At 42.3% G+C, this 25,144-nt stretch overlaps 1 protein-coding gene across 7 annotated transcripts in view; it reads left to right on the top strand.

Moving 5' to 3' along the window:
- Window positions 1–11,153: 11,153 nt before the first annotated feature.
- Window positions 11,154–25,144, top strand: part of STXBP5 (syntaxin binding protein 5) — a 106,574-nt gene continuing 92,583 nt past the window's right edge. For all 7 annotated transcript variants that reach the window (XM_082301011.1, XM_082301009.1, XM_082301007.1 and 4 more), the window contains exons 1-2: window positions 11,154–11,320; window positions 13,111–13,208. In XM_082301011.1, coding sequence (XP_082157137.1) covers window positions 11,168–11,320; window positions 13,111–13,208 — 251 coding nt within the window. In that variant the 5' untranslated portion in view covers window positions 11,154–11,167. The remainder of the gene's footprint in view (window positions 11,321–13,110; window positions 13,209–25,144) is intronic.

Below are 25,144 nucleotides of genomic sequence, written 5' to 3'. Positions count from 1 at the left end.
AATCGCTTACTTAGCTCAAAGACACCATGCTTTCAAAAGTGTGAGGAACAAAGCATTATTCTTCAGCATTATGTGAACAGTTCCATATACAGGGGGCTTTAAGGCAATGTTTGTTAATGCTTGTATGTTCCATTTCAGCTGAGCTGAAGTTTATTATGATAAAACCCTAATATGCCTTTTTTGGTGGGGGGGGGAGGGGGAAGACACCTTTTCAATACATCTGTCAACACCTGAAAGCTCCAAAGTCACAGGCATTAAGAATCCATCTGTTAGATATATACTTTACTAAATTTATGCTTACACAGGAATAATTCTTTGAAAATACTATTCAATGGCCTAAGTTTTTGATTCTAAAAAACTGTGTTTACCGTGGGATCAGCAAGACAGACAAAAGTATTTCAAAGCACTTACTGAACGATAGAGCAGCCTCATGAATCTTCTAAGTACGTGGTGGCCTCTGGTATGTGGTGGCTCTAGGGGATTCCTGAAACTCGGTGTATCCACGAGTGCCTCCAAACCTGAATGGCATATCCAGGAGGAAGGCAGAAGACATGAATACATAAACTGATATATGGAGAATATTTCAGCAAAATGTAAATATACAGCAACAAAATAACTCACTGACATTTGATGTAATGGTTATTCATGGAATACATCTTCATCGAGAAGTCCAGCGAAAACGAATTTTTCTGAAGATAAAGATATTCATGACATAGAAGAACATTTTCACAGGATATTACTTAAGACTGCTCTTCAGATATGAATTCCTACTTTAGATGTAAGCATAAAAATGCCAGAGCCCGGCGGCCATTCCCAGCCCTAGACTGTCCCTGCCAGAGCTCCCCATGACACAGGACCCCATGTCAGCACCTGGAGTCATCAACTCCTGCCCCAGAAATGCTGCAGCAAGGCTGTGGGGTACACCCAGCCCCCGCCCCGGAGGGACGTCTGCTCGGGTAAGGAGAATGCCATAACTTTCGGTTATGGCGAGAAGAAGACAGACCCAGAATCCTCTGGGAGACCCTATGCAGATCCTTTGTAACCCATTGGCCCTTACCCTCTGATACCCACCCCCTGTATCCCTATAAAGCTGGCCCCCTGCCCCTGCCAGGGCAGAGCTTGTCCCGGGCGAGCCGGGCTAATAAAACTGCCTCATGCGGAACAGCTACAGGGCTCTTTTGTCTCTCTCCCTGGTCTGGCCTGGAGGCTGCCCTGCAGAGCTGAGCTGGAATCATGAGCTGACCATCACTAAAGAGCTGACAGCTTCTGCATGGGCCCTCCTGGCCAGCAGCTGAGGGAAGACACCAGGCCTCGGGAAGGCGATCTCTTTTGGGACCATCTCTCGGGACCCGTCACAGCTTCCTTGGTCAGAGCTACTGACCCCTCACCAGCTGCCATACAAGGCCATTCTCCAGCTTGCCATGGCCCTGCCCAGCCACGGGCCTGTGTCCCAGCCCAGCCTTGGCACATCCCCATGGAGGTTCCTGGTGCCAGGGTCTGGGGCTGGCCCAGGGCCTCATGGCTGCCTGCTCCTGCCTGGTGGGTGTCTCACACCCTGGCTTCCAGGCTCTATTCCAATGGACTCCCATAAGCAGCCACTAATGACCCACAGAGCCACCAGCCCTCACACAGTGCCCTGACTATGTATTAAGCCATCTTTACAATGAAACCTTCATGGCCCAGAGTTAGTGCAGTTCAGTATTCATTATCACAGGAAAACACTGAATGGCTTGGGTTGGAAGGGAATTCAAAGATCATGTAGTTCCAACCCATCTGTCATGGAAAGACACCTTCCACTAGACCAGGTTGCTCAAAGCCCTGACCAACCTGTCATTAGATACAGGGATGGAGAATGGATAGGGATATTAGTTAGGCTGGAGTGTTTTTCAAAAGCTTAGCTGCCATTTTTGCCTTAAAACCATCAGAATGTAAGTAAGGGCCACTCAGGCTCCACAAGGAGCTGTGTGCTGAGGAGAAGGACTGAGGGAGTGGGGCTGGCCATGGAGAGGGAAAACAGATCTACACTTCCTAGCTGGGAGGCAGAGCTGTGGGTAAGCTCAGGCTGTGCCAGCAGCCTCTGTGATTCCTCCAGACACACCTCAACATTGTTCCAGGGAAGCTGCTTGCTCTCTGTGTAAGGGCAGATGCAAATCTAATGCAAATTAAACAGCTCCTACTGCAGATCGTAATTTAGGCATAGCTGCACGCAGCAGTAAAAACTGTACCACAGACTTGCACAACTAAAGCAGCACAGCTCGCCTTGTGTGTGTATCTCAATTTCCAGTTGCTAAAATGAAGGCAATCTCTTTTTTCCCATTGACCTGTCTGTCTTGGCTAAGTAGGGGGGGCCTCTGTGCCAAGTTTTTCTCCCACTGTTACTCAGGAAACATCTTTTCAAACTGAGCATCTATATGGTAATGGTCTACAAAATACAGGTATAATTAATAAATGTTGGCTATTCCTAATTGATGCTGGAACCAGTCTTAACTGGAGAGCTACAGCAGAAGGGATGCTGACTCACAGGGAGATTTGAAGGAGCAGATATTAATGACTTCTTACACACCTTGCCTGAAGTAAAACTGAAAACCGTGACAATGCATCAAGTTGCTGAACCCAATCCCAGCAACAGGTCTGAATTTTGGTCACGACACTGCCATGCCCTATAGTGCTTGCTGAGCTGATCTAGTTAAAGCTCACAGTTTCCTCTAGACTTTAATTCAATCACCTTCTACATGTCAAAGTTCAATTGCCTCAGTTAGGACTTCAAAAAGTCTTAGACTAAGTCACCAGTTGGACCTAAAGCCAACTCAAGACGCTCACTGACTAGTGTCTTGGGACAGACTCTAAAAAAATTTAAAGAATGGGAGAAATGAGAATTATCAGGATCATTAACTTTAATATATTGGAATCTGTCCTGCATACTCTATGCTTCTCTTACCCATTTGCCTTGTTACCCATTTACTTTCTCTGAAACAATTATTTGCCTTGTTAATTTCAGATTATTATGTTGTTCTTAAATTGGAGCACACCAGTGTTTTCTTTGAAATGTCTCAGCTGTCCTTGCATTTCACCTCCTGTCTCACTAGTTGGGAGGGAGGGGGGAAAATGCACAAAGAGGTACAGTTTGCTGTGTTTAGAATGACGTTAAGAGCATGCTAGAATGCATGTTAGAATGCTCATACTTTTATGGTAAATATTTTAATTGTCTTGATATCTAAAATTTTCTCACAGGATGGAGCTAATAATAAAATCTAAATATATATGTGGTGGTGTTATACTGAAGAAGGGTTTACGTTCACAGAAAAATGATAACATGGATGAAAATAACTATTAAAAAACCAAAAGCCTAAAATTAAATGAAGTATCAATGCATTTCAGATCTTTTAGCTTCAACATCTTTAAAGGGATTGTCTGCTTGCTTGCATGCTTAGCCTTGTAGTTTATGTAATTCACCACTTTTAATATAAAGCAAGAAGAAAAAACACCAGTGAAATAGCAGCCATGTTTAACAAAGGCCTAATGTTTTGGTAGTCAAAATGAGTACTTGTCCAAATTGTTAAACTACTGTACAACAGACCTTCCAACTAATGCATTGTAATGACACTAAAAAAAAAATGTAATTTTTTTTTCTTGTGGTGGACAACCACTTTAAACGCTGATGACAGATCCTGTCTGAAATGCTACACTTCACGCAAAATACCATATATAAACAGATCACTATATTTGAAAGACATTGCACCACTATAATTCTGTTTTCAGAATGGATAAATTGGTTCTTTCCATCATATTTTAGCTTTAATTCATTTAGTACAAAAAGAACCTTCCTCACTTGGCAGACACTCATACTTCATCTTTATTTGGCTATTTTATAAACCTTTTGTTGCTTTCACTTCTAATATTTTGCTGTCTTTTAATGGAGACAGATTGCATTTCATATTTACTTCACACAGGACATAAAGTAGCACTGTAATAAGCAGCATTTGTATTATACTTGACTGAAAACTATAGAATGTGTATGATAAATCCATATGAAACATTATTCAGTAAAGTATTGGCCCATATTTTCCCAGATGGATAATAACCTTAAGTTGTTAAAAACCTCTTCTGACTAGCATTGCATGTCTGAGGTTTTAATACCCTTAGGCCTGCTATTAATGTAAAACCAAGAAAATAGAAATGCAGCACATGGGATGTGAAATTTTAATTTTATTTTAGAATAAAGCAAAAAAACAGAGGTTACAGAATCTCCATCTTGGGAGGTATGCAAAAATTAGACATGACTGTGAGCAACATGCTCTGACTTTGAAGTTGGATCTGATTTATGATTTGAGTAGACCATTGATCCAGATGAGCACCAGAGATCCCTTCTTGCCTCTGTTATTCTGTGCTAATATGATTTTGCATTAGTATGTCTCAAATATCCATCAGAACAGATGGAATTACAGAAGCAATACAATAAAAGGCAAGTAATGATGCAAGTTATGTACTGGTAATGAGCATGTCATTCTGTCAGTGGAGCAAACACTGATGTAGCTCAATCTTATACATACTATTAAGAAGGTGCCTGGATTGAAGGAAACATCAGGTTAATTACATGTTGAAGTCATGGCACAGATCATATTAAAATTAGAGATTCCTCAGTATCATTATTTGTAATTTTGCTTTGGCATCTAAAGAACAATTACAACGCATTAAGCAAACTTAAATGTTGAATATATATATTTATCTTCCTGTAAATCTTTACCATCCACTAACAGTACCTGAGTAATGATTTTCCTAAAAACAGAGAGACTGAAGCCCCTTCAGTTGGAGATAAGTATTATGAAATCAACTCATATACAAAAAAAGTATCCATAAAAGCTATAATTAGTAATAAATTGAATAAGTTGACAAAGGATCAGATCCAAAGTATGACAGATATGAATCTTTCGAGCCTAAGTACAACACTGAACTTCAAAACTACTCATTCTGTGGCTGCCATAGACCCGGCGGTGCTTATTTGTGACAAGAAAATGAGAAATTTAATTCAGATACCTCAGTTTCCACCTAATGAGTAGACACAACATAGAGAAAAATGTCCTGGAAGAAAATCTATCCTCTATTTTACATATCAGGGTTTTTTTCCACAAAGAAAGTAGGTGACAGAAGGAGAAGGTCTCTGCAGCTTACAGGATATCTGCTTGGAAGGTATCAAGATCCTGAACTGTGAACTCTGCTCCTAGGACTGTTTATGCACAGTACCCTACAAAATCATGAAATCGTGAATAAAAAATAAGAAATACTGCCACCAAAACTGTTTTGATTGCACAAAAGAATAACTTGAAGGGTACAGGACAACTGAGGAAGCTGTTGTAAGCAAAAGCATGAGGCAGGAGAGCAGAGTAGATGTTTGGGTTGAAACACCTTTATTCTAAACACAAGTAAAATGTGACACGAAAAGAAGAAAAAAATCAACAGACTACATGAACCAAGTGAACTGTGCATTTTTAGTATAACATAAGAACGAAATTAATTAAGTGCCTGCACTGGCCAAACAAGATTTGGATAAGCAGAAAAATAAATTATTGCTTCCAATACTAATAAAAAGAAAGGATTGGCTGGAGCCAAATCAGTCAGTCTATGCTGGTAGAATGATCTAGCTTTACGAACTAAAAACATGGCTGAAAATAATGAAAGTAAATTTGAAGACAAAAAAAAAGTAGTGTTAGCATCCCTCTTAAATATTTTCTTCATCTTTATTTCAAGAGCTTCTATTTCATGAAAAAGGATGGACGCTTAAGCACAACCTTTTTTGAATGGTCTGTGTGTCATTAAGTGAGAATAATATCTAAATTGGTCAAAAGATAAGTAATACATATATTTTCATTAGATGCAGTAAATTTTAGTGTACAGTTTAATAGCTGGCACTGCCTTTGTCTGGTCCAGGATGACAGTGGTGGGACAAAGGTGCAAACAAGCATGTGAGATACTGAGGGGAATGCTGCACAACCTCTTTTTCAAGTGTCATGTCTCCACCGTGCAGTGCTGCTGTCATTCCTCCCTTTTGCCTTATGTACTCTTCCTTGCTCCTGCATTGCAGCTGTTCCCCTCTTGTCACATAGCACTGGTAGTGGCCAGCAGTCAGAGACCCACAGTACTCAACTGGCAACAATTCCTTGAACTCTCCCAAGACAGCCATGCCTTTCTTCTGCCATGCTATAGCTCCACACAACAGCTACACGGGCACTTGTATATCATTTGCTATTCTGGTTGTGTAGGTCAGTGCTGCAGAGCCCTGTCAATTCATACCTCAATAACCAATGTATGCACCTGACGTTACATTTGCCGACCCCAGCTGAACGCGCAGGGATGTTGGTGCAGCCTCTGCAGCAGCAGGATATGCCCTCTCTGTCAGGTATGTCCATACAGCCTGATGACATCCATTTGTAACTTATCCATTTGTAACTTAGGAGTTCTAGTCATGCTGTTCCATAGGTCTCTTATTACAGATGCCCCATGATCTGAGTGCCTGCCAAAGACCACATAGGCTTCCAGATGCAGAAACTCATCATATCAGCGTAGGCATGGTCAATCAGGATGTTTCTGAAATGGGTGAATTTGCAAACAGTAGACAGTTCACCTCCAGTTGTGGTTATGGCAAGCACTAGCATAGCTTTTTTCCGGGAGCTGACCAGCTAATTGACACATGCTCTTAATTTCTGTCTTGTTTATGGCTTATTCAAACCAAGCTGCAGAAATATCATAATACTCACCTGTAGCTGGAAGTCCTCCTCAGGATTTGTCACCAGTGCAGATTATTGTGGGGAAAAAAAAATCACAGATGTTTATTTGGCAACAGCTCTAAGTCGAGAAAGCTTGAGCAATTTCCCAGCAGGCAGGAAAGATTCCAAAACTTACTTGGAGCTGTGGTTACACTGCCCTCTCCAATACATTTCAGTAGAACAACCTGAATGAGATTAGTCCAGAAATGTTTCCAAGCTTCTTTCTATTTATGGCGAGGAAATGTTTGGCTAAGGCTCAGTCGATCCTGACTGCAGTGTGAGTGACTAAGCACCATTAAGAAGTTCTCAGGAAAGCTAAGCATGCTTCTTAGACTTCAAAGTCTGGATTGACTGACTTTCAAGGGCTTTAGTGCCGTTAGAGGCCAAGCAGGGATCTTGAGGTCACTTCTGATGGTCCATGTCTCACATACGCTGAGTATTGCAATAATTACTATGGTGTGCAAATCTCCTGCAGCCTTCTCTGGATACAACCAGTAAAACTTTTGGGGCTTATGTACAAACTAATGGCAAATACCATGTGTGGACCTTTCACTTCATTACCTACCCACTGCTCTTGATTATTCCAATAAATCTTAGAGTACATTATAACTGGGTGAGCTTTTACTCATTCTGGCTCATGTGAGACTACAATCATTCTTTCTTCTTCAAGGTAACACTGGTGATACATCACCCCACAAAAATAAACAAACAAACAAACCCTTCAGAAACCAACCAAGAAGGCTTATAAGCACAGTGATAACTGCACCCTGCAGTTATCTGTGAAGTTATTTGGGTTATCTTGAGGCAAAAGACCCAACAAGTCTGACCTACACCAGTTAATGGTCTGTGGAATTGCACTGGTATGTAGGACAACACTTCATGCCCCATTGTCTCAGATGACTCTACTAGGGACAGTGTCTTTATGTGGCGTCTGTGGAATACCAATCAAGAAATGAGCAGGTGGTCCTCTCTCTCCTTTTCTAGCAGCATTAGATGACAAGATCAGTACGAAAGGCAGGCAAAGAAAACCAAAGCCATGTGGATTCATTTGATGTTGGGGATTTCCACGGCACTGCTGGGGCCTAAGAAACTTGTGGACATTTAACACTGGCTCTGTCCCAGCTGCACTCTGTCATAGTTGAGTACAACAATGTTGCAAACTAGTTGTGTCTGATTGCCTGTTGCCCAGCTGTGCAAGATACTTAGACTTTGGACTGGGGTGTAAAACACTGGGAAGTGATTTCTGACATCAGAGGCCAGAAGGTCTGAGTGGGCAACATGAAGGAGGTTAAGAAGAATGGTCTTGTTTGTAAAACAGGGTGTGGTTATTGTGTAAGAGCTGGAGGGCCCAAAGAAGCTCTCAAATACAGCAGCTAAATCCTGAGAAAAAACATGGATATTCATTGAACTATAATATTAAAAGGCCTATTACTGTTCCCACTGATGTCCCAGTGAACCCAATGAATTTTTTCACTAATTTGCTGGATAAGATTATTTAAAACATTTTTACAGGAAGAGCTTTAGTCCCAGAGAGCACTGATTCTTTGAATGGCATCAACCTGAAAGTGTGAGGGAAAAGAACTACTGTCAGCTCGATCTAGTGTACATTGTATCACTCGCGTCAATTGTTGCATGTATTGATACAATGTTGCAACAATGAATGAGGTCCTCCTCTAAGGTGCTAATGTAAACAGAAAATCAAATCCAATCTTTCCTCTAAAAATGTACAGTCCAATTAAAGAATGCATTCATAGGCTAAGTACATAGAAAGTAAGAAAAAGAGACTGTAGAATGCAAAAAGAGAGCTTTTAATGTCCTTTAATTCGTCACCCAGTTTTGAGGGGGTTGTTGCTGTGATTAATATTCCTATATATAGTCAGGTTAGTTGTGCTACCCAAGTTGTATCTAGGAGTGTTTGCAGAGCCTGGCCTAAAACATACTGAACAGGGGGACTCAAAGGGACTATAACTTACATTCTTAAAGTTATACATGTACTGTCTTTACCTTCAACAGTTTATATTTACCATTCAAACACGGCCAAGTTCTACAAGCTTTCTTCCTGGTTCAGTGTGTTATAATAAGCATGTGTGAATAGATGCAAAAAAACCCCATTACTTTTGCAACTTATACACAGTTAGCTAAAGTATGTTACAGATAATTAAAGACGTACTGAAATTGCACATATTTATCTCTTAAAATTAAGTTGATTTTTACATCAGATATTTACTGAACCTTATTTAAGTCTACTGCTTTCTTTTTCCCAGGACTTTTGTCATCTCTGGAAGTATTCTTTCACATTTTACCAAGATGATTTCAGGAAATGTCCAACAGTAGTAGTAACACGAAGGAACAGCTCTGTAAGTTCACTTTGCAAGACTATGTGAACTGTCTTGGTTTCTTTCAAATGCTTGTACATCGTATACCTGCTGGCAATAAAGCTGTAAATTAATAAGCTTACAGGTCTAAGAAGAGTTTTTGGACTTTTTACTTCTGAGGTTATGATGATGGCTGCATCATAGCTATTCCATTGCATTCCAATTACACTCATCCCTCAGTGCAGTACGACACTGCACACTGTGCTAACACAGCATGCCTGGCCATCGGGCTGGAAACACTACCTGAAAGGACCATTTTTCAGTGTGCAGAGCCTTCTACTGCTAAGGCACTCATGCTGTGGCTAGGAGATGTGAGCCAGCATCGTGATTTACATCTCTGCAAGTTTTCCCTCCAAAAGTGATGATTGAACAGTTAATTTTAGCTGAAAAAAAGTTCAATAAAGAGTCAAAAATAATTATGACCTTCATAAATAAAGCAGCGTGACTGAGATGAGTAATATCTACTGCCTGACTACTGACTAGATACACCCAAACTACAAGCTAGCTAGTAAAAGAAAAATAAAAGCATATACAGAACACTGTACAAGAGGGGCTATCAGAACGAAACGTTTTAACTCTGTGCCACCTGTTTAAATTGGTTTTGCAGCCATAAGAATGAATGGAAGCACCTCTGTAACCCCGGTGCTCGCCTTGCGACGCCAGGGCTGGCCGTGACTCCGCGGGGCGGTGCTGGGCAGCTCGGCCGCAGCCCTCAGTCCGGCCGCACAGCGAGCACTCCCAGGCCGGGGCCGCAGCGCCAGCACGGCGCTCGGGGTGAGTGGTACGGGGGGGTCGCACCCCTTCGCACCCCTCCTCTGGCCTCGCCCACCGCCCCGCCGCGGAAGAACCGCCGGCGCTGCTCCGGCCGCGGCCCGCACCGGCCCTGCCGCCCGGGACGAGGCGCAGCCGCGGGGGGATCTCCCGCGGGAAACCACGCGGGGAGCCCGGCTCCGCCGCAGCCATCGAGCGCCTCCAGCGCCGCGCCGGCGGCAGGGACAGCGCTGCCCGCGGCAGTCTCCGGCCGCCGCCACCTGTTACCTGCGGCCGCCTCCGCCCTGCCGGAGGCCAGCACTCGGCCCTGGCCGCCCCGCCCGCCGCCCCGGCCCCCGCACGGCGCGGCGGGGCGGGGGAGCCGGCTCCGCCACATCCGGGTGCCGCCGCTCTCAGCGCGCATGAGCGGCCGCCCCGCCGCTGCCGGGCCGGGCGCCGCGGTATCGCTGCCGCTCCTCCTCCTCCTCCCCGGGGCGCTGCGCTCCGCGTTGTCAGGCAAGGGGGAGCGACTGAGAGGCGGGGGAGGCGCTTTCCATGGCAGGAGGAGGAGGAGGAGGAGGAGGAGGATGGTTGTGGGGGCGGGCGGCGGCAGGCGCTGGCAGCAGCCGGGAGAAGCCCCGCTGGTGACTGGCTGGCGGCACACGCAGCTCTGGGGAGGAGGCGGAGGGTGCTGAGCCGAGCCGAGCCGCGGGGCGGGCGGCTGCTGCTGCCGCGGGGGGAGAGGCTGCGGCGGCGGGAGGGTAGCGGCACACGCGCACACACACGCGCGCACGCACGCGGACACGGGTGACAGCGCGGCTGCCACGATGTGAGGGGGCTGTGCGGGGGGCTCGGAGGCTCCGCGGAGAGGAGAGGCGAGGCAGCCCGCACAACCCCGGCGGCGGGAGGGGCGGCCGGGGCGGGGCCGGCTGGGCTCGGGGCGAACCGCGTTCCCCGGCGGGCAGGGCGCGGGGCGGCCGCGGGCGGCGAGCGTGGGACCGGCGGTGGCGGCGCTTGGTGTGTTGACCGGCTCCTGTTTGCTTGGCTCCAGTCTCCGTCTCTGAGCCCGCGGGCCCCGATGAGAAGAGCCCCTGCGCTGCCGGACTGACGCCTCGCCGCCCTCCCCGCGGACGAGGAGGAGCGCGGCGCCCCCGACCGCGGGCCGCCCCTGCACCGCCCTCCCCGGCGGGGGCTCGTCTGCCGCCTGCGGGGCGGGCGGCGCGGCGGTGACAGCGCGGCGGCGGCGAGGCCGGGAGAGCGGGAGCGCCGCCGCCGAGGACCATGAGGAAATTTAACATCAGGAAGGTGCTGGACGGCCTGACGGCGGTCTCTGCCGTTGCCTCGGCGTCGTCCGCCGCGCAGCAGCAGGCGGCGGGGAACCGGGAGACCGAAATCCAGGAGACGCTCCAGTCCGAGCACTTCCAGCTCTGCAAGGTGAATGAATGCTGCAGCCCCGAGCCGGCGGGCGGCTGGGGAAGGGGGCGCGCCGTCGCGATGGGCGCTGCGGGCTTTGCTCCTCCGTACCGACCTCGCCGAGCCTGCCCGCCGCTCCTGTTTACTTGTTTGGATTGATTATTTCGGGGGGCGAAGACGGGAAGGAAGTAGGTGTAGCTGTTCAGGTCTTGCTGGATTTCTCTAGTCATCTTCCGTGGAGAGTTTCAGGGTTTGTCGTTTTCTAGGCTCTTTCGTTCGAGTAATATTGACAGTGTTCACGAAGGCTTCGTAGAAAGAGTTGGATGGATGGGAGGAGTGATACTTAGCTGTAGCGCAGATCTGATTATCGTGGCGTTTGAGTAGAAGCCTCTGCCAGTGGGCCCGAAGGACAGGGAATCTGTCCCTCTGCATTATTTGGAAATCAGTTATCCTTTTTCTTTACAACTGGAGAAGGTTGTCGATGTTTGTGGTGGTTTCACTGCAGTGTGTTGCCAAGTTGCTGATGCTGCTATTGCAAATCCTATCTAGAAACAAAGTTCCCGTTTATTTATTTGCCTGTGTGTGATACGATAACTGCAGTTTGTGTCTGCACACTTCAGAAAATGATGCAGCGAATTAACCACCAGCTGTATCAAGAGGAATAAAAGCTGATTGGAATATCAATAGTCATTTTTATCTAGGCAGTGCACCCATGGCCTAGCTTGGCATGGATGAGCTTGTTTGTGGTTTCTCCTCGGTTTTTTTTCTAGTATTGGAGGTATTCCTGCTGCTTTCATGAGTTGGTCACGAATGTTGTGGAGAAGAGCGGACCTGTTCCCAGTTAGACTTTATTCACTTGTGAAATACAGAGAGTTGTGGGCTATGCCTGCAACTTCAGTGAAGTACAAGGAGTATATCAGAAGTTTGCTGTGCCTTTATGAGGTTCTGAAATACCTCTGCCTTAAACTAAAGGCTTAGAAATAGGAAAGCTGGCATTTGTATGGCTTATGATGTGTGTGTTTATAGTGGAAGTAAGAGTAAGTGACACTTGTATTACATTCTCAGTTCTGATTAATTGCAGCCCGAGAAGTTTAGTGGAGTCATTGCTTCGTCAATTACCAAATTAGTCTTTGCCAACCAAAAAAGCTGAATGTGCCAATAGCTCCATATTAAGAAAGAATCTCGTGGCTGAGGGGTTTTGTTTTTGTTCAATGGGGTATTTTTTGGTTTTGTCAATTCTGGGGCTGCATGTTCTCTTTGAGGGAAGTAGAGGGTGAGAGATTGGTTCTGTCAAGCTCAACTTGCTATTTTTTTTTTCCTTTACTGAGCTGAGAGAGGTTGGGTCTGTTGGATTGAAATTGTAGTGATTCTCACAGAGGCAAGTCTAGTACTTTGTAATAGTTCTGCTGGCAAGTCTGGCTTTGTTGCCAAACTTGGTAGGAACATCTCAGATTTTAATAGTGTCTTTGTTAGAGCTGAGAAAAAGATTACTCGGAATGTGGTAGATGAAAAAATGAAATGCTGAGTTGATACAGTCTTTATACAGAAGAAATGTAAGATTCAAATTAAGTTTCAGTAAGTCTGACTGTCACTTGATGCTCGAAGATGAATGAGTAATTATGACTAAAAAAGTCTTTTGTAATTGGTTCGTGTGAGGCAGGTGGTTTTCTCAGTCTGTGATTAAATTGCTTTGTAGTTCCTTTTTAAATTGTGATTAACATTGAATCCTGTTCTCTAACACACAGTCTTGATTCTGTTTATTTTTGGTATCCTGCTTGACCCATTGTTACTGCGCTGCTCTGACTTGTTAGACTGTACGCCATGGTTTCCCCTATCAGCCTTCAGCCTTGGCATTTGATCCGGTTCAGAAAATACTGGCCATTGGGACTCAGACTGGAGCACTAAGGCTGTATCCTTTTGTATTCTGAAGTGGATTTAGTGCACCTCACACAAGTGTTGTCTTGATTCAGCTGCTGGAGCCATTGAGAAGTCTTGGTGGGAACCAGGTATGCTGGAGGGGAGAAAAAAAGTAAGCTGTCTTTGGTGTTGGTGGGTGTCTTGGCTGTTCTGGTTGTACTTTGTGTCAGTTCAAGTTGTGTTAATGATGTGAGGCGTGGCTGCTCAGTCCCCATTATCTCAAGTTAATAGATCAATTTTGTAGAGGTTTATTAGTGTGCTGACAATTTACAGCAGCTGACTGCAAATCTAAAAAGAGATGTGGGCTGAGCTCTGTTTTGTTGTTCTCCTCTATCTGCTGGGATTGAAAGATTTTGTGCTGCTTGGTGAGGTGTTGGGTTTTTTTTTGGTGGGGTTTTTGGTTGGGTTTTTTTTTGGGTGGTGGGCTTATTTTTGTTGGGCTTGTTCTTAAGATAAACTTTGTAATGCTCTAGTGACCTGCTACTAATTGTGTGTTGCCAAATGATGGTTTCAAGTGAGGGAAGTAAAAGGTACAGGAATTGTATCTTGCTAAAAGCTTCCAAGTGACTGAGATAAGCAGAATGAATTTGTGAAGTAAAGCACTAGTAACCCTGCTTCTTTTTGTTCACTAGAAAGTGAACTACCCATATGTTTATAGCCATATGGTATCACAGCCATATGGTATATCCAAGTCATGTAATAACATGTGTTTAAACTTTTATTTTTAAAAGATGTCCTGTAGATTCTTTAATCCACTCTGCTGTTGCCTGAACCTTTACTTGTCACCATAAGAGAATGAATTGAATTCTTTTTTGTCCTGAAATTGACTGAATTCTAAACATTATGGGGAAGGCTTAGGCCATCTTGTTAGAAATACTGACTTAATCCTCTTTAAACTGTAGGTGAATCTAATAATTTCCTTTGGTGTTTATATCAATCTTCAGATAGACCTTTTTTGTTTCTTTCTGGTATATCACTACGTGTCTATAAGGTTAATTGCCATAAGAGGGTTGACTTTTAAAAGTTGAAAAACTAGAACTGAAAAACTAGATTGCTATTATGAACTTTCAAGATTTCTTAACATAGAGCATGAGGAATAGGGGTGATAGTGCAATGTTCTTAATGCCATATTTGAAACTACACTTTAATGTCATAAATTTTCTTTTTGAAGAGGTCATAGAGTTGACTTAAATGAAGAATGAACTGTGTGTGGGTGGTGTTAATTGCTCTCATACTGGTGGAATGGATGAGAAAGCAAAAAGAGACACAGAAGTAAGAACTTGGTTTGGAGGAAAAGGAAAGATCAAAATGTAACTGTTTAGAGCTTACGTGTAATTTTGGGCAGCATGATGTTGCAGATTGGATAATGATGACTCAACAAAACCTGTTTGTGGGCACTCATCCATGGCTATACACACCTGTGAAATCTTGGAGGGTGAATTGCCTTCTAAATAATTGAAAGAGGTATTGCAAGATTGTTTGGGAGGAAAGTGTTACTGTGAGAAAATTACAGAAAATGTGTTTTCTAAGGGAAGGGAAGAAGTTTCACGCAGGGGCTGAAATGTTAGTGCTCCTCCAACTTGATGAAGATCAATATGCTTCTTAGTACTTTGATGCAGCTCTTGATTCTTGGAAGAACTGGTTAAAAGCCCTCAGCCTCAGCTGATGGGGTAGCCTTGTAAGCAGACAACACTGCAGAATTTACATTTCCTGTGATTACCTACTTCTTGTAGGAGGAATCCTCTTTGTGATGGAGGAATGCAGGCAGAGGGAATAGACTCAGACCTATTCCCAATGTAAAAGCAGCCTCTCTCTTTCTGCTGGTTTGAAAAGCCCTCATTGGATAAGAGTGGGGCTTGCAAGAAGTGCTTATTTCATTCTATTGCTTAAAGATAGAGCCAACCCTCAGGACGCTTTCTTTGCTCGCTAAGGTTTTTATGAGTAATAAATGATGTGCATGGGTTCATTAAAGTGGGAGCCACGTACTCTTTAAAGCTGCAAAAGTGTTTTTATTGAAATGAGGTATGGACTAGAAAGACTGAGTGTCAGTAAAGTGTTACTACTGAGAAATCATAAAAGTGCGATAGAAGTCAGTCCTTATTTTCTGCTGTGTTCATGTTGTGAGAGTATAGAAGTAAAGGAATGATAATGTTTTTTTCATTGCTTTCCAGCAAATGGGAGCTGGGTATTAGTGTTTTCTTTGTGTCTTCAAGTATAGGTACATCTTTTTAAGCTTTCTATTGCAAGTAAGTAATCTGAGGAACTGGGAAACAAGTTTGGGGCTTTTTTTGGAAAGAGTATTAAAGATAAAATATTCTTAAAACAAGGAGTGAGAACCTCTTTGAGATTTCATTAAGATGAGGAAAATAATGTTACAGTCCTGTTTTGGCTTTGGGCTATTTATCAGCTAACCTCTTTACAGAGGTTCTCTGTATTTGGTCAGTCTTCAAATTGGGTATTTTAAATTCAGAGCTAGTATTGATCAGAACAGGTTAATGTGAGGAGGAGTTTTCTAAATCACACTCTTATCTCATTCTTCTTTATGAGGACTCTGTAACCACTACTGGAAGAACAGAGAGAGTTCTCTGTTTGTACACAAGTAGTAAATGTTTGTAGTAGTGTTAAAGTGATGTGTAAAAATAGAACTTAAGCTTTTTCTGAAGAACCAAAATCTGTGGATACAAATATACTGCCAGTTCACTGACTTTGTCTTTCTTTGTCTCTAATAGATAAATATACTAAATATCAACATTGTGTTGAATTCTCTTAATCCACAAAGTAGTTGTAAAAATGGAAGTACCTGAATTATAGGTGTCGTGTTGCACTGATTGGAAGTAGAATTGGTGCTCTGTTAATATTTTTTGCCTCTGGGCTTGATGGGTGTAGTTGGTAAGATAGTGTGCCAGAGGGACAACTTTGCCATTCTATTCCCACAAGCAGCAGTTGGTTCTAGATCCTGCAGTTTTAAGAGGGAGAGAAGTCCATAAAAATACTAGGAAGAGACTGCTTTTAATGTAAAATTTGCGCCTTATGAGTAATGAAAGTTAGTTTGGGATTATTCACTGGCTTAACTTGAGCAGTATATCCCTTGTATTAATTTTAAAAAGCTTGATTAGTTACTAATAAACATTTCTAACTCTTACTTAGCTAGGAGATTTAAAACCTAGTATTTTTGAGGCAGACAGATCCTTAATTAGAGAAGTATCCCCCCCTCGGCCCCCCCTCCCCCTTCCAGAAAGGAATATTTTTAGCAATTAATAACAAAAGCCTTGTTCTGTTCTCAGCTATGAACAACAGCTTGGTTACTTTACGGTGTATGAGGAAAAGTAACAAAGTGAGTAGCTTAGTAGAAACCTTGAGCAGCCTGCTGATGTGACACTAGGATCTGTTGAAAACAGTTAAGCTGTTGGGTTCTGTTTTCTTTGTTACAAGGGAAATTGAGGGATGAGGTACACACAAGGGCAGAATCACTCTGCTGAGTGACATAAAATCTCAGATGATTTCTTACAAGTAGTGGCACTCACCTGGAGATGCTGGTCCAGTTGTTCATCTGTTTTTGTGGTAGTGATTGGAGGATAATTGTTCCAGCAGTTTGAGGTGTGTGAGTCTTGGCTGGTGGCCTGCCTCTTGTCTGGCAATTCTGCCTCAGGCTCCCCCTCCTCTGTGCTGGATTTTTGTGGATGTGATCCCCCCCAGGGAGCAATTGTGCTCACCATTGATTTCCAACTGCAATGGTCAGCGTTAGCTGCTGGTGGCCTCATTTGTCACTGCAGGTCAGTATCTTTAGTTTTCTCCATACTTGAAAAGATTTAGCTGCTCTTACCAGTGTGGCTTTCACTTCTTGATCTGCTGCTGCAACGTGTGAGATACCAAGTAGTTAAAAATCCATCTATGCTTTGCTTCTTTTCTGCACATACCTGAATCGTTACGGTAGGACATGTAGTCCTTGGTCTTTAGCAAGTTTTGTGCATAGTTGGCTGTGCTTTGTTTACCCAGCAGATATTAAAACCTTCTAAGGAGTTAGAGTTTAGTTTATCTGCTCAAGGTTTAACTTGGTGTAATCAGTTAGACTTTACCCCATGATGTCCTGACAGTGCTCACTGTCATAAGTAATAGCCCTGCTTCTGTGCTCTTCGTTCCTTTTGCTCTTCTTCCTAGAAGTCCCTCTGGAAGCCTAATGTGATCTGAACAGGGTGGTGTGTAAACTCAGAAGAGGCTAGAGAAAGATGAAATGGACTCTTTCAGGATTTTTTTTTTGCCTTTAGGATGGTGTTTCCTCAGAAGTTTTAAGTCCAGGGCCCTGTACAATTAATAGTAATAGTCTGCTGAGTTTTTTTGTTTGCTTTTATAAGGTAGAATAAACTTCGAAGCTAAAGCAGAAATATTGAAGGAATTTTTCTGCTCCCTGCTGTTTAACTGCTCCATCTTAAACAAGTTTCTTCATTTTTCTGCACTTTAATTTCTCTGTAGCAGGACTAGGACAATACATCAAATTAGATGTTTTGTGATTGTCTCCCAACACGAATACAATATCTACTGGTGCTTCAAGCCTTAAAAATACACATTTGCAGCATGAAGTTCAGCCTCTCTCTTGATAAAGGGAGTTCTATAAAGGAAGACCATTTTCTGTAGAAATTCTTGAGAATGAAAGGGATGCCTGTAGAGTTTAACTGTTGTACCTTCCATACAGACCAAATTGTGCTTCTGACTCTTTATTCCCAAGCAGAATAGGTTATTTAATTAAAGTTTGGCTTTTTTGTTTCCCACTTGCAAACCAAGTTCACAGAAGGAGAAAAATTAGATTGTTCATCATTCTGTCATTAAAAATCTGAAGATTCCAATCATTCTGAATGTCAGTATCTGTTAATTTCCCCACAGCCTTTTCAGCACTAAAAGATGAGTTATGCAAGCAAACGGCTGAAGTTCTTATGTCTTTGGGGTGTATAAAGCTTGTTTTCTGTGATTTCCATTCTCCAGCCTTTTTGAGAACTCCTTTTTTTTAAAATCGAAATAGCTCAAAAGCCTGGGTGTGTGGTTCCATGTAGTCAGTTTCTGATAAAGTGCTTGTTGCAGCATCCAGATAGCTTTGCCGTTGATGCATACTACAAAATTCAGGCAATTTGGTAAATTCTCTGAAGCTCTAACAAAATACCATTTCCAAGTTGTGATGTGATTATATCTATTAAAGTTACTTCTCCTTTGGGTTGTTCAGACTTTGCAAGGCGGTCTGACTGATTTTTTTTCCTTATAGAAATATCAGCTTGAGATATTTGTATTTTGGGGTTTTTGCTTTGTGGGTATTTTTTTATTGAAGTAGTTCTATACTTGCTCTTTCTTCTCTGTAGTAGCTCTACACTGGCAGTAGGACAGTGGCTGGAGTTGTTTATAGTATGCAAAGATTTCAGTTTTTCAAATAGTGCATCCAACTGAAGTTGGCACATCTTCAAGTGGGATGCTGGACCAGATGAAATTGGGTGATCTTTTGTGACCTAAATTACTCTGTAATTCTGTTGATTCTCTGAATACACCAAATTTGAACTGAACTACTCTTTTGCGGATGGTGAGGGTCTTTTGGCAGTTGTACACTGAAGAAAGTGGTCTCAACCTTTGTCAGTAGTGTTCTAGTCTTTGAACAAATATGTCTGTTTTGGGAAGAGTACTTTGGTAAAGCTATTAGAAGTATTGCAGAAGTGTCATGTCAGAGAGACACTGTGATTATTTATTAATAATAAATATTTATTGTCTACCTTGCCACCCAATTCACATAGAGTAGTTTAAACAAAAAAAACTTCTTTGCTTAAAGCACATGTTAATCTTGTCACATTTCTGTTTCTTTTAACACTACTGCATTTCTTGTCATATCATCCAGCACTTTGTTCATATGGCTGTCGTTATCTCAGTGAAGAATTCCCATCCTCTCAATGAAGAAAATCAGCTAGTTTTGGGTATTGTGAAATGAAAAGGGGCCAGAATGGCATGGTGAGGCATCTCTTAAAAGTGCATGGAATTAAAACAACTAACTCCTACACAGAGAAAGCTTTGACTGAATTCTTCATAATAAATAAGATGGTGTTCTTTTTAAATCTGTGGTTTTACTTGTTGGGAAACTCAGTGTGCTGATTTTGGCCGGAGTAAAGTTAGTTTTCTTCACAGTAGCTGGTGTGAGGCTGTGTTTTGGATTTGTGCTGGAAACAGTCTTGATAATACAGGGGTGTTTTCCTTATTCCTGAGCAGGGTTTATACAGAGCCAAGGTCTTTTCTGCCTCTCACTCCACCGCACCAATGAGCAGGCTGGGTGTGCACAAGGAGTTGGGAGGGGACACAACCCAAGACAGCTGATCCAAGGGATATTCTATACCATATGGTGTCATGCTCAGGATCTAATGCTGGAAGAAAAAGGAGGAAAGGGAGGGTGTTTGAAGTGGTGGCGTTAGTCTTTCCAAGTCACTGTTACATGTGATGGAGCCCTGCTTTCCTGGAGGTGGCTCCTGCTCACCCACGGGAAACAGTGAATGAATTCCTTGTTTTGCCTTGCTTGTGTATGTGGTGGCTTTTGCTTTACCCATTAAATATTCTTCATCTCAAACCATTACTTTTTCTCTCTTTTCCAATTTTTCTCCCCTATCTCATGAGAGGGAGTGAGCAAGTGTCTGTGTGGAGCCTAGTTGCCAGATGGGGTTAAACACAATCCTTTATGACACCCAGTGTGCAGCTCAAAGGATTTGAGATAATGACAGGTTTGCCTGGAATGTGCTAGATTGAATTTATAGCTGTAATTGCTGATTAGCTATTAATTGGCAGGTGCTTGTCAGGAGCCTTGCTTGCCTGACTGTACATTAGTCTAGTGCTCGTTAGTGGCTGGTTTTTGCTCTCACTGCTGCTGTGCTGCTTTATCACCTCACTGTGCTGTGCCTGGGAACATTGTGATAACAGCAGTGGCGATGTGCCGGGGCTGGCAGGTGGCCAGGGACTCACTGTGTGTCTGTGCTGCTGCCTGGGCTGGCTGGGACTCTGCTGTGAGCTTCAGTCAAAGGGACCCGGCCTGTGGGTGAGTCCACGTGGGAGTAGGCAGATCTTGAAGTGCCTCTGGCTGTGGTTACGTCAGTGCAGCAGCAGGAACACCTCTGGAGGGACTGAGGCCCGGGGATAAGTCTGTTGCAGCAGGTAGATACTGAAGCATCAGTGGCTGTGGATAAATCCATGCTGGAGCACCTGATAGCGTGTGGCCATGGATAATCCCACAACAGAGCAGGTATTCCCCATGAAGGACTGCAACCATGGGTAAGGCTATGATGGAGCAGGTTTATCTCTGATGGGGCTGTGGCTAAGGCCACACTGGAGCAACTGTGACTGTGGGGAAACAGCAGGTCTGTCATTGGAAGTGTTACTGAATATACTTTAATTCTACTAATGCAACTTTTAGTAGTAATTACTTTTGTTCAGAAATATCTGAAGTATAACGGTATTGAACCTCATACTGTAATTTACAAAAATGAACTTTACAATGAAAACTTCCTTGTAGGTGTTTTACTGACAGAGCAGAAACTTAATGGATACAGTCTTGCAGCTTCAAACTTGCTGGGTCTTGGTGAGACTGGGGAAGGAAATATTTGGAAAGCGTGCAAAGTTTGTAAGGCTGCAGCACTAGCATAGTTTGTTTCCTTGTACCACTTTGCTATTTGTGAAACACTGAGGTGGTATGTGGATTGTGTGATCTGATGAGGTTAGGCTAAGCTGTAACAGGAAATTGGATAGCTGGGGCCCAGTTTAGGCTTTCCGATTTGTGGCAGGCACACTGCTCAATTCACTGGGACCTTAATTTGGCATTTTAGTAGATTTGTTCTTTCTTGATCGCTTTGGAAGGGCTTTTAGAACTGAAGTAGCATTATTGCTGCAGGAGATGACACGAGCAGTTTTAGTAAAGTCACATCTGGAAAAGTAGAAGCAGCTTAAGATTTGAGATGTGATAAAGAAAGCTTGAAGGCACAAATCAGGGTTGCAAACTCTTCCTAACAAAACTGACAGAAATTTTGTAACTGCATTAGATTTCTAAGTGTCCAGGTCCCTTTGTTGTACAAAGGTTTCAAAAGGCAAAGGTAAGTGTTCTTACACAATAACTTTAGGGTGACTAGAAGTTGGCTTATCTATTCAGTGAAAAACAGAATAAAACTTGCAAATTATTACATTCGATATGAAGATAAACAGAACTGCAGGACATGGATTTTGGGAACAGTCCACTTTGTCCTTGATCTTAGCTATCTGGTAGTGGTTTTACAGTTTGAAAAATATTGGAGTTCTTAATAGTTTTGAGAGAGTTTATACTGCTTGGGCCTTCCCTTTTCCTCTTGCTGCTCTCAATGTGCCTATCTTGAAGTGTACCATCAAATTGATCATAGTTTTTCTGAAAAATGTGGATTCTTAATCCTGCAAAGTACATCTCATTAAGTAGACAAGACTTTGCTTTCCCAGCAGTCTAATTCTTTGACCCGTAGTGATGTATTTGTTTGCCAGCCTCAGGAATAGGTTTGTGTTACTTTTGAGGCAAAACCACATTGCTTACCCACTGGCAGTGTGCTGTCTGCCAGCAGCTTTTGGAGTTACGTTATTTTGCTGACCCACAAGTTTCAATTGTGGTATTGTAATTGGTACTTGAATGCCAGTCAAGTGTAGCCTTGTAGTATTCGTGATAACTTAGTGACTCTATTCATGTCAACGCTTCCATCATAGGCACTTGATCATTGTTCAGCTTACATGTTTATCAAAGGAAGCACTAAGTTACTACCACTGTTGACTTTCAGTGCAAATACAGATGAAGGTCTAATGACAGAATTTAAATCGCTGTCAGTGATATTTGTATCACTGAATTTAGACACATTAAAATAATGAAGGTCTTGGAAACAGCTGAAATAGAAATGTTTCAGAAGAGAGGACTGGTAGAGTGGTATAATGCCTTATTTAGTAAATTTCTAAAATATGTAACAGTTCTGTCAGCCTCTGAGGACTCATACTGGATCCTGATTGCTTGTGATTTTTGCAATGAGTTTATGAAATTGCATTTTCTATGGCTATTTAGTTCTGGCACATTGATATTAATTTTAAGACTGACACAAATGAGAACCATTTTGTCTTCCACTTAAAAATCTCTCCTTTTAAGAAATTCTGAAACTGGTGTTGTGTTGAGATCTGCACAACTTGATGATGTCCTTGGTCTGTGTATTACTTATTTTAATTTAATCACTTTGTGCAATGATTCAGTGTATTTTGAATCCCCGAGCTTTGCTTAAACAAAAAATGTAGTTATTGATAGTACTTGTATTGAGGCAACTGTATCAATTGCTGAATTAAGATTGATTTTAATACTGTATTAGTAAAAATTCTGTATTGAATATCAGTAGTAGGTCCTGCATAGTCTTTTGTCCACAGTAGTTCTAATCTTACAGATTTTTGCTTGACAGATTTGAGATTTTTATTTGCTTTCAGTTACTTAGAGATTTTTCTTTGCCTTGAATTCCATTTTGAGTGTCAAGAATAGTGAAAGTAGGTGAAACTTGAAATGTGTGTCTGCTATATTTCTGTAGTATAGAAAACAAAGTGCATTTAAGGAATGGTATGTTCACAGAATCAGAGAATGGGTAAAGTTGGATGTGACCAGTGGAGGTCATCTAGTGCATCCCCCCCCTGCTCAAACAGGCCCTGCTAGAGCACGTGGCTCAGGATTGTGTCCAGATGGCTTTGTTAAAACATAAACCCAGAAGTTTTTGTAATAACAATGATAAGGATCTTGTAATACTTGAAAAAGGGCAGTCTGAAGTGTTGCAGCTTGCCAAATCAATTATTTGATTGTGGTTGTACAGAGAGAAGTTTATAGCTTGATAGAAATAATTCAAGGCTACTTTATTTGCCCACTTTGCTAAATGTCTGGGATTTTGTTTCATAAACACCTTAAAAGGTAGTAACAAAACCTGATTTATATTTGGGAAACCTGAAGCTTAATTTTCTTCTAGGATTGACATAATTTAGTAGCAGTGGCCACTGCTTCCATGTTCTCAGTAAGTCTTAGCCTGTCCCACCCAAACCACAGTGTTCTTACAAGCCGTCCTGATGGAGAGAAGAGCTTAGGTTCTCCACCAAGAGGGCTATAGATCAAACTCATCCTTTTATGAGGTGTATCTCACAGATTCTCCAAGAATTAATTGTCATCTCCTGCTTCTGTATTCTTGTGTAAACTCCACAGGAGTTTAACTTTGAAACTTTGTAAGCCAAGGAACTAAAGAAAGGATGCGGATCTGAAGGAAACAAGAACTTTGTACTTCTGCTTAGAGAGCTATTATTTTATTTTGTGTGATTTGTATTATTTCAAGCAGAGGTTTGTATTGTGTAGCCTCTTGAAGCTGGTGCCTGGCTTGTACTCTGTATGTGTACAATTAACATTATTAGATTTTTGGTTCACATAATGATGATAAATTTAACACTTCAAGAGTAGCCAACTAAAGAGGTAATCCAGCTGGTGTCCAGGGTTTTTGATAACAGTTTCTTCTAGTAGGCCTTCCCTCGTTCCCAACTAGTAATAATAATTTGTAGTCAGTAGCAGCAGATGGACAAAACCTATTTGCATTTTCCAACTTGCTCATTAGGGAAAAAGAATACTAATTTTTTCATGATCACTTGATGTTCAGTTGATAGTATTAGCATGCCTTAGTTTTTTAGCTTATGCCCTATCCAGTCATACTAACTTGTTAAGCAGAGCAGATGTTCATCTTCACAGTTGAAAAACATTCTTAACTGGACTTCATAATGTTGATGTTAGAGGTACAGTTACTAAGCTTTAGTGATGCTTATTAATGTGGAGAATGGGCTGTAAAACAATAACTTGCCTGGCATTCCCTTTTATATGTGTTCCAAACCTGTATAGTAAACTGATACAGTAAGATTACCTCCACAGCCACCCCTAAATGTCAGATAAAATGGAAGCACACAAAAAGAAAAATAGCTGGCATGGTGAATATCACCCTCATTCTTTAAAATAACAAGATGGGAAATATAACATTTTAGAAAGAAGTCCTGGTAAATTACTAACCTGGAAAGAGAGATGTCAGGTAGCCTACCTCTTAAAAGCATGTATTTTAGAGGAGATGCAGCAGCAGTTAACTTTTATAATACTGTTTCTTTTCTTCCCTGAGTAGCAAAGGAGAAAAACTACTTTGGAACTCTGGCAGTTTAAAAAAAATTTTTTCCCCATATGAATACTCTGCCAATAATTTCCAGATCAAATAAATGCTGTTCTGCGTTTTTTTTTAAAAAAAAAAAAAAGTAGGGAGGAAGTGGCATTTTCCAAATGAACTTTATTGACTTTGATGATCTGTTCTTTCTGCTGGCAATTCCCAGTGAGAGAAGCAGCACATCAGATAATGCTAACAGTGATATTTGGTTTAAAATATTTAGAAACTGCAGTTTTATATCACAGCATATAACCAGAAGCACTTCTTCATTTCAACTCAGTACTTCATATTGTTATCATTTTTGGACACAACTTATAATTTTCTTAGTTTTTCTGGTTTGTTAGCAAGGAAACATCTTTGCTACTAAATCAAAAATTGAGATGCCTGAACAGTTGATGAAAATGTATTTACGGTATGGTAAAAAGTAAAATGCCAAGACTGCTGAAGTGGTGTAGTGGTGAGTTTATCAAGGAAGCTGTTGTGCAAACAGGAGTGTGATGATCACACTGCCATCTGATAATATTCTCTGCCTTCTCTCTTTTGGCTGCAGCGGAAGTTACTCTTGCAATGCAAACAGAGTGCTGGGCAAGTTCAGAAAGCAATGCCCTTGAGTAAGTTTTAAAGGAGAAATGCTACTCTGTGCCATTCTGCAGTGGTCACAGTGTGCTACCAGAGTAATTGTAACCAATTTGATGAAGAAGGTGCTACT

Source organism: Coloeus monedula, assembly GCF_965178545.1.
Source record: "Coloeus monedula genome assembly, chromosome: 2".
Lineage (NCBI taxonomy): Eukaryota > Metazoa > Chordata > Aves > Passeriformes > Corvidae > Coloeus > Coloeus monedula.
The sequence above is the reverse complement of the archived record's forward strand: the minus strand, read 5'-3'. Positions and strand labels throughout refer to the sequence as shown.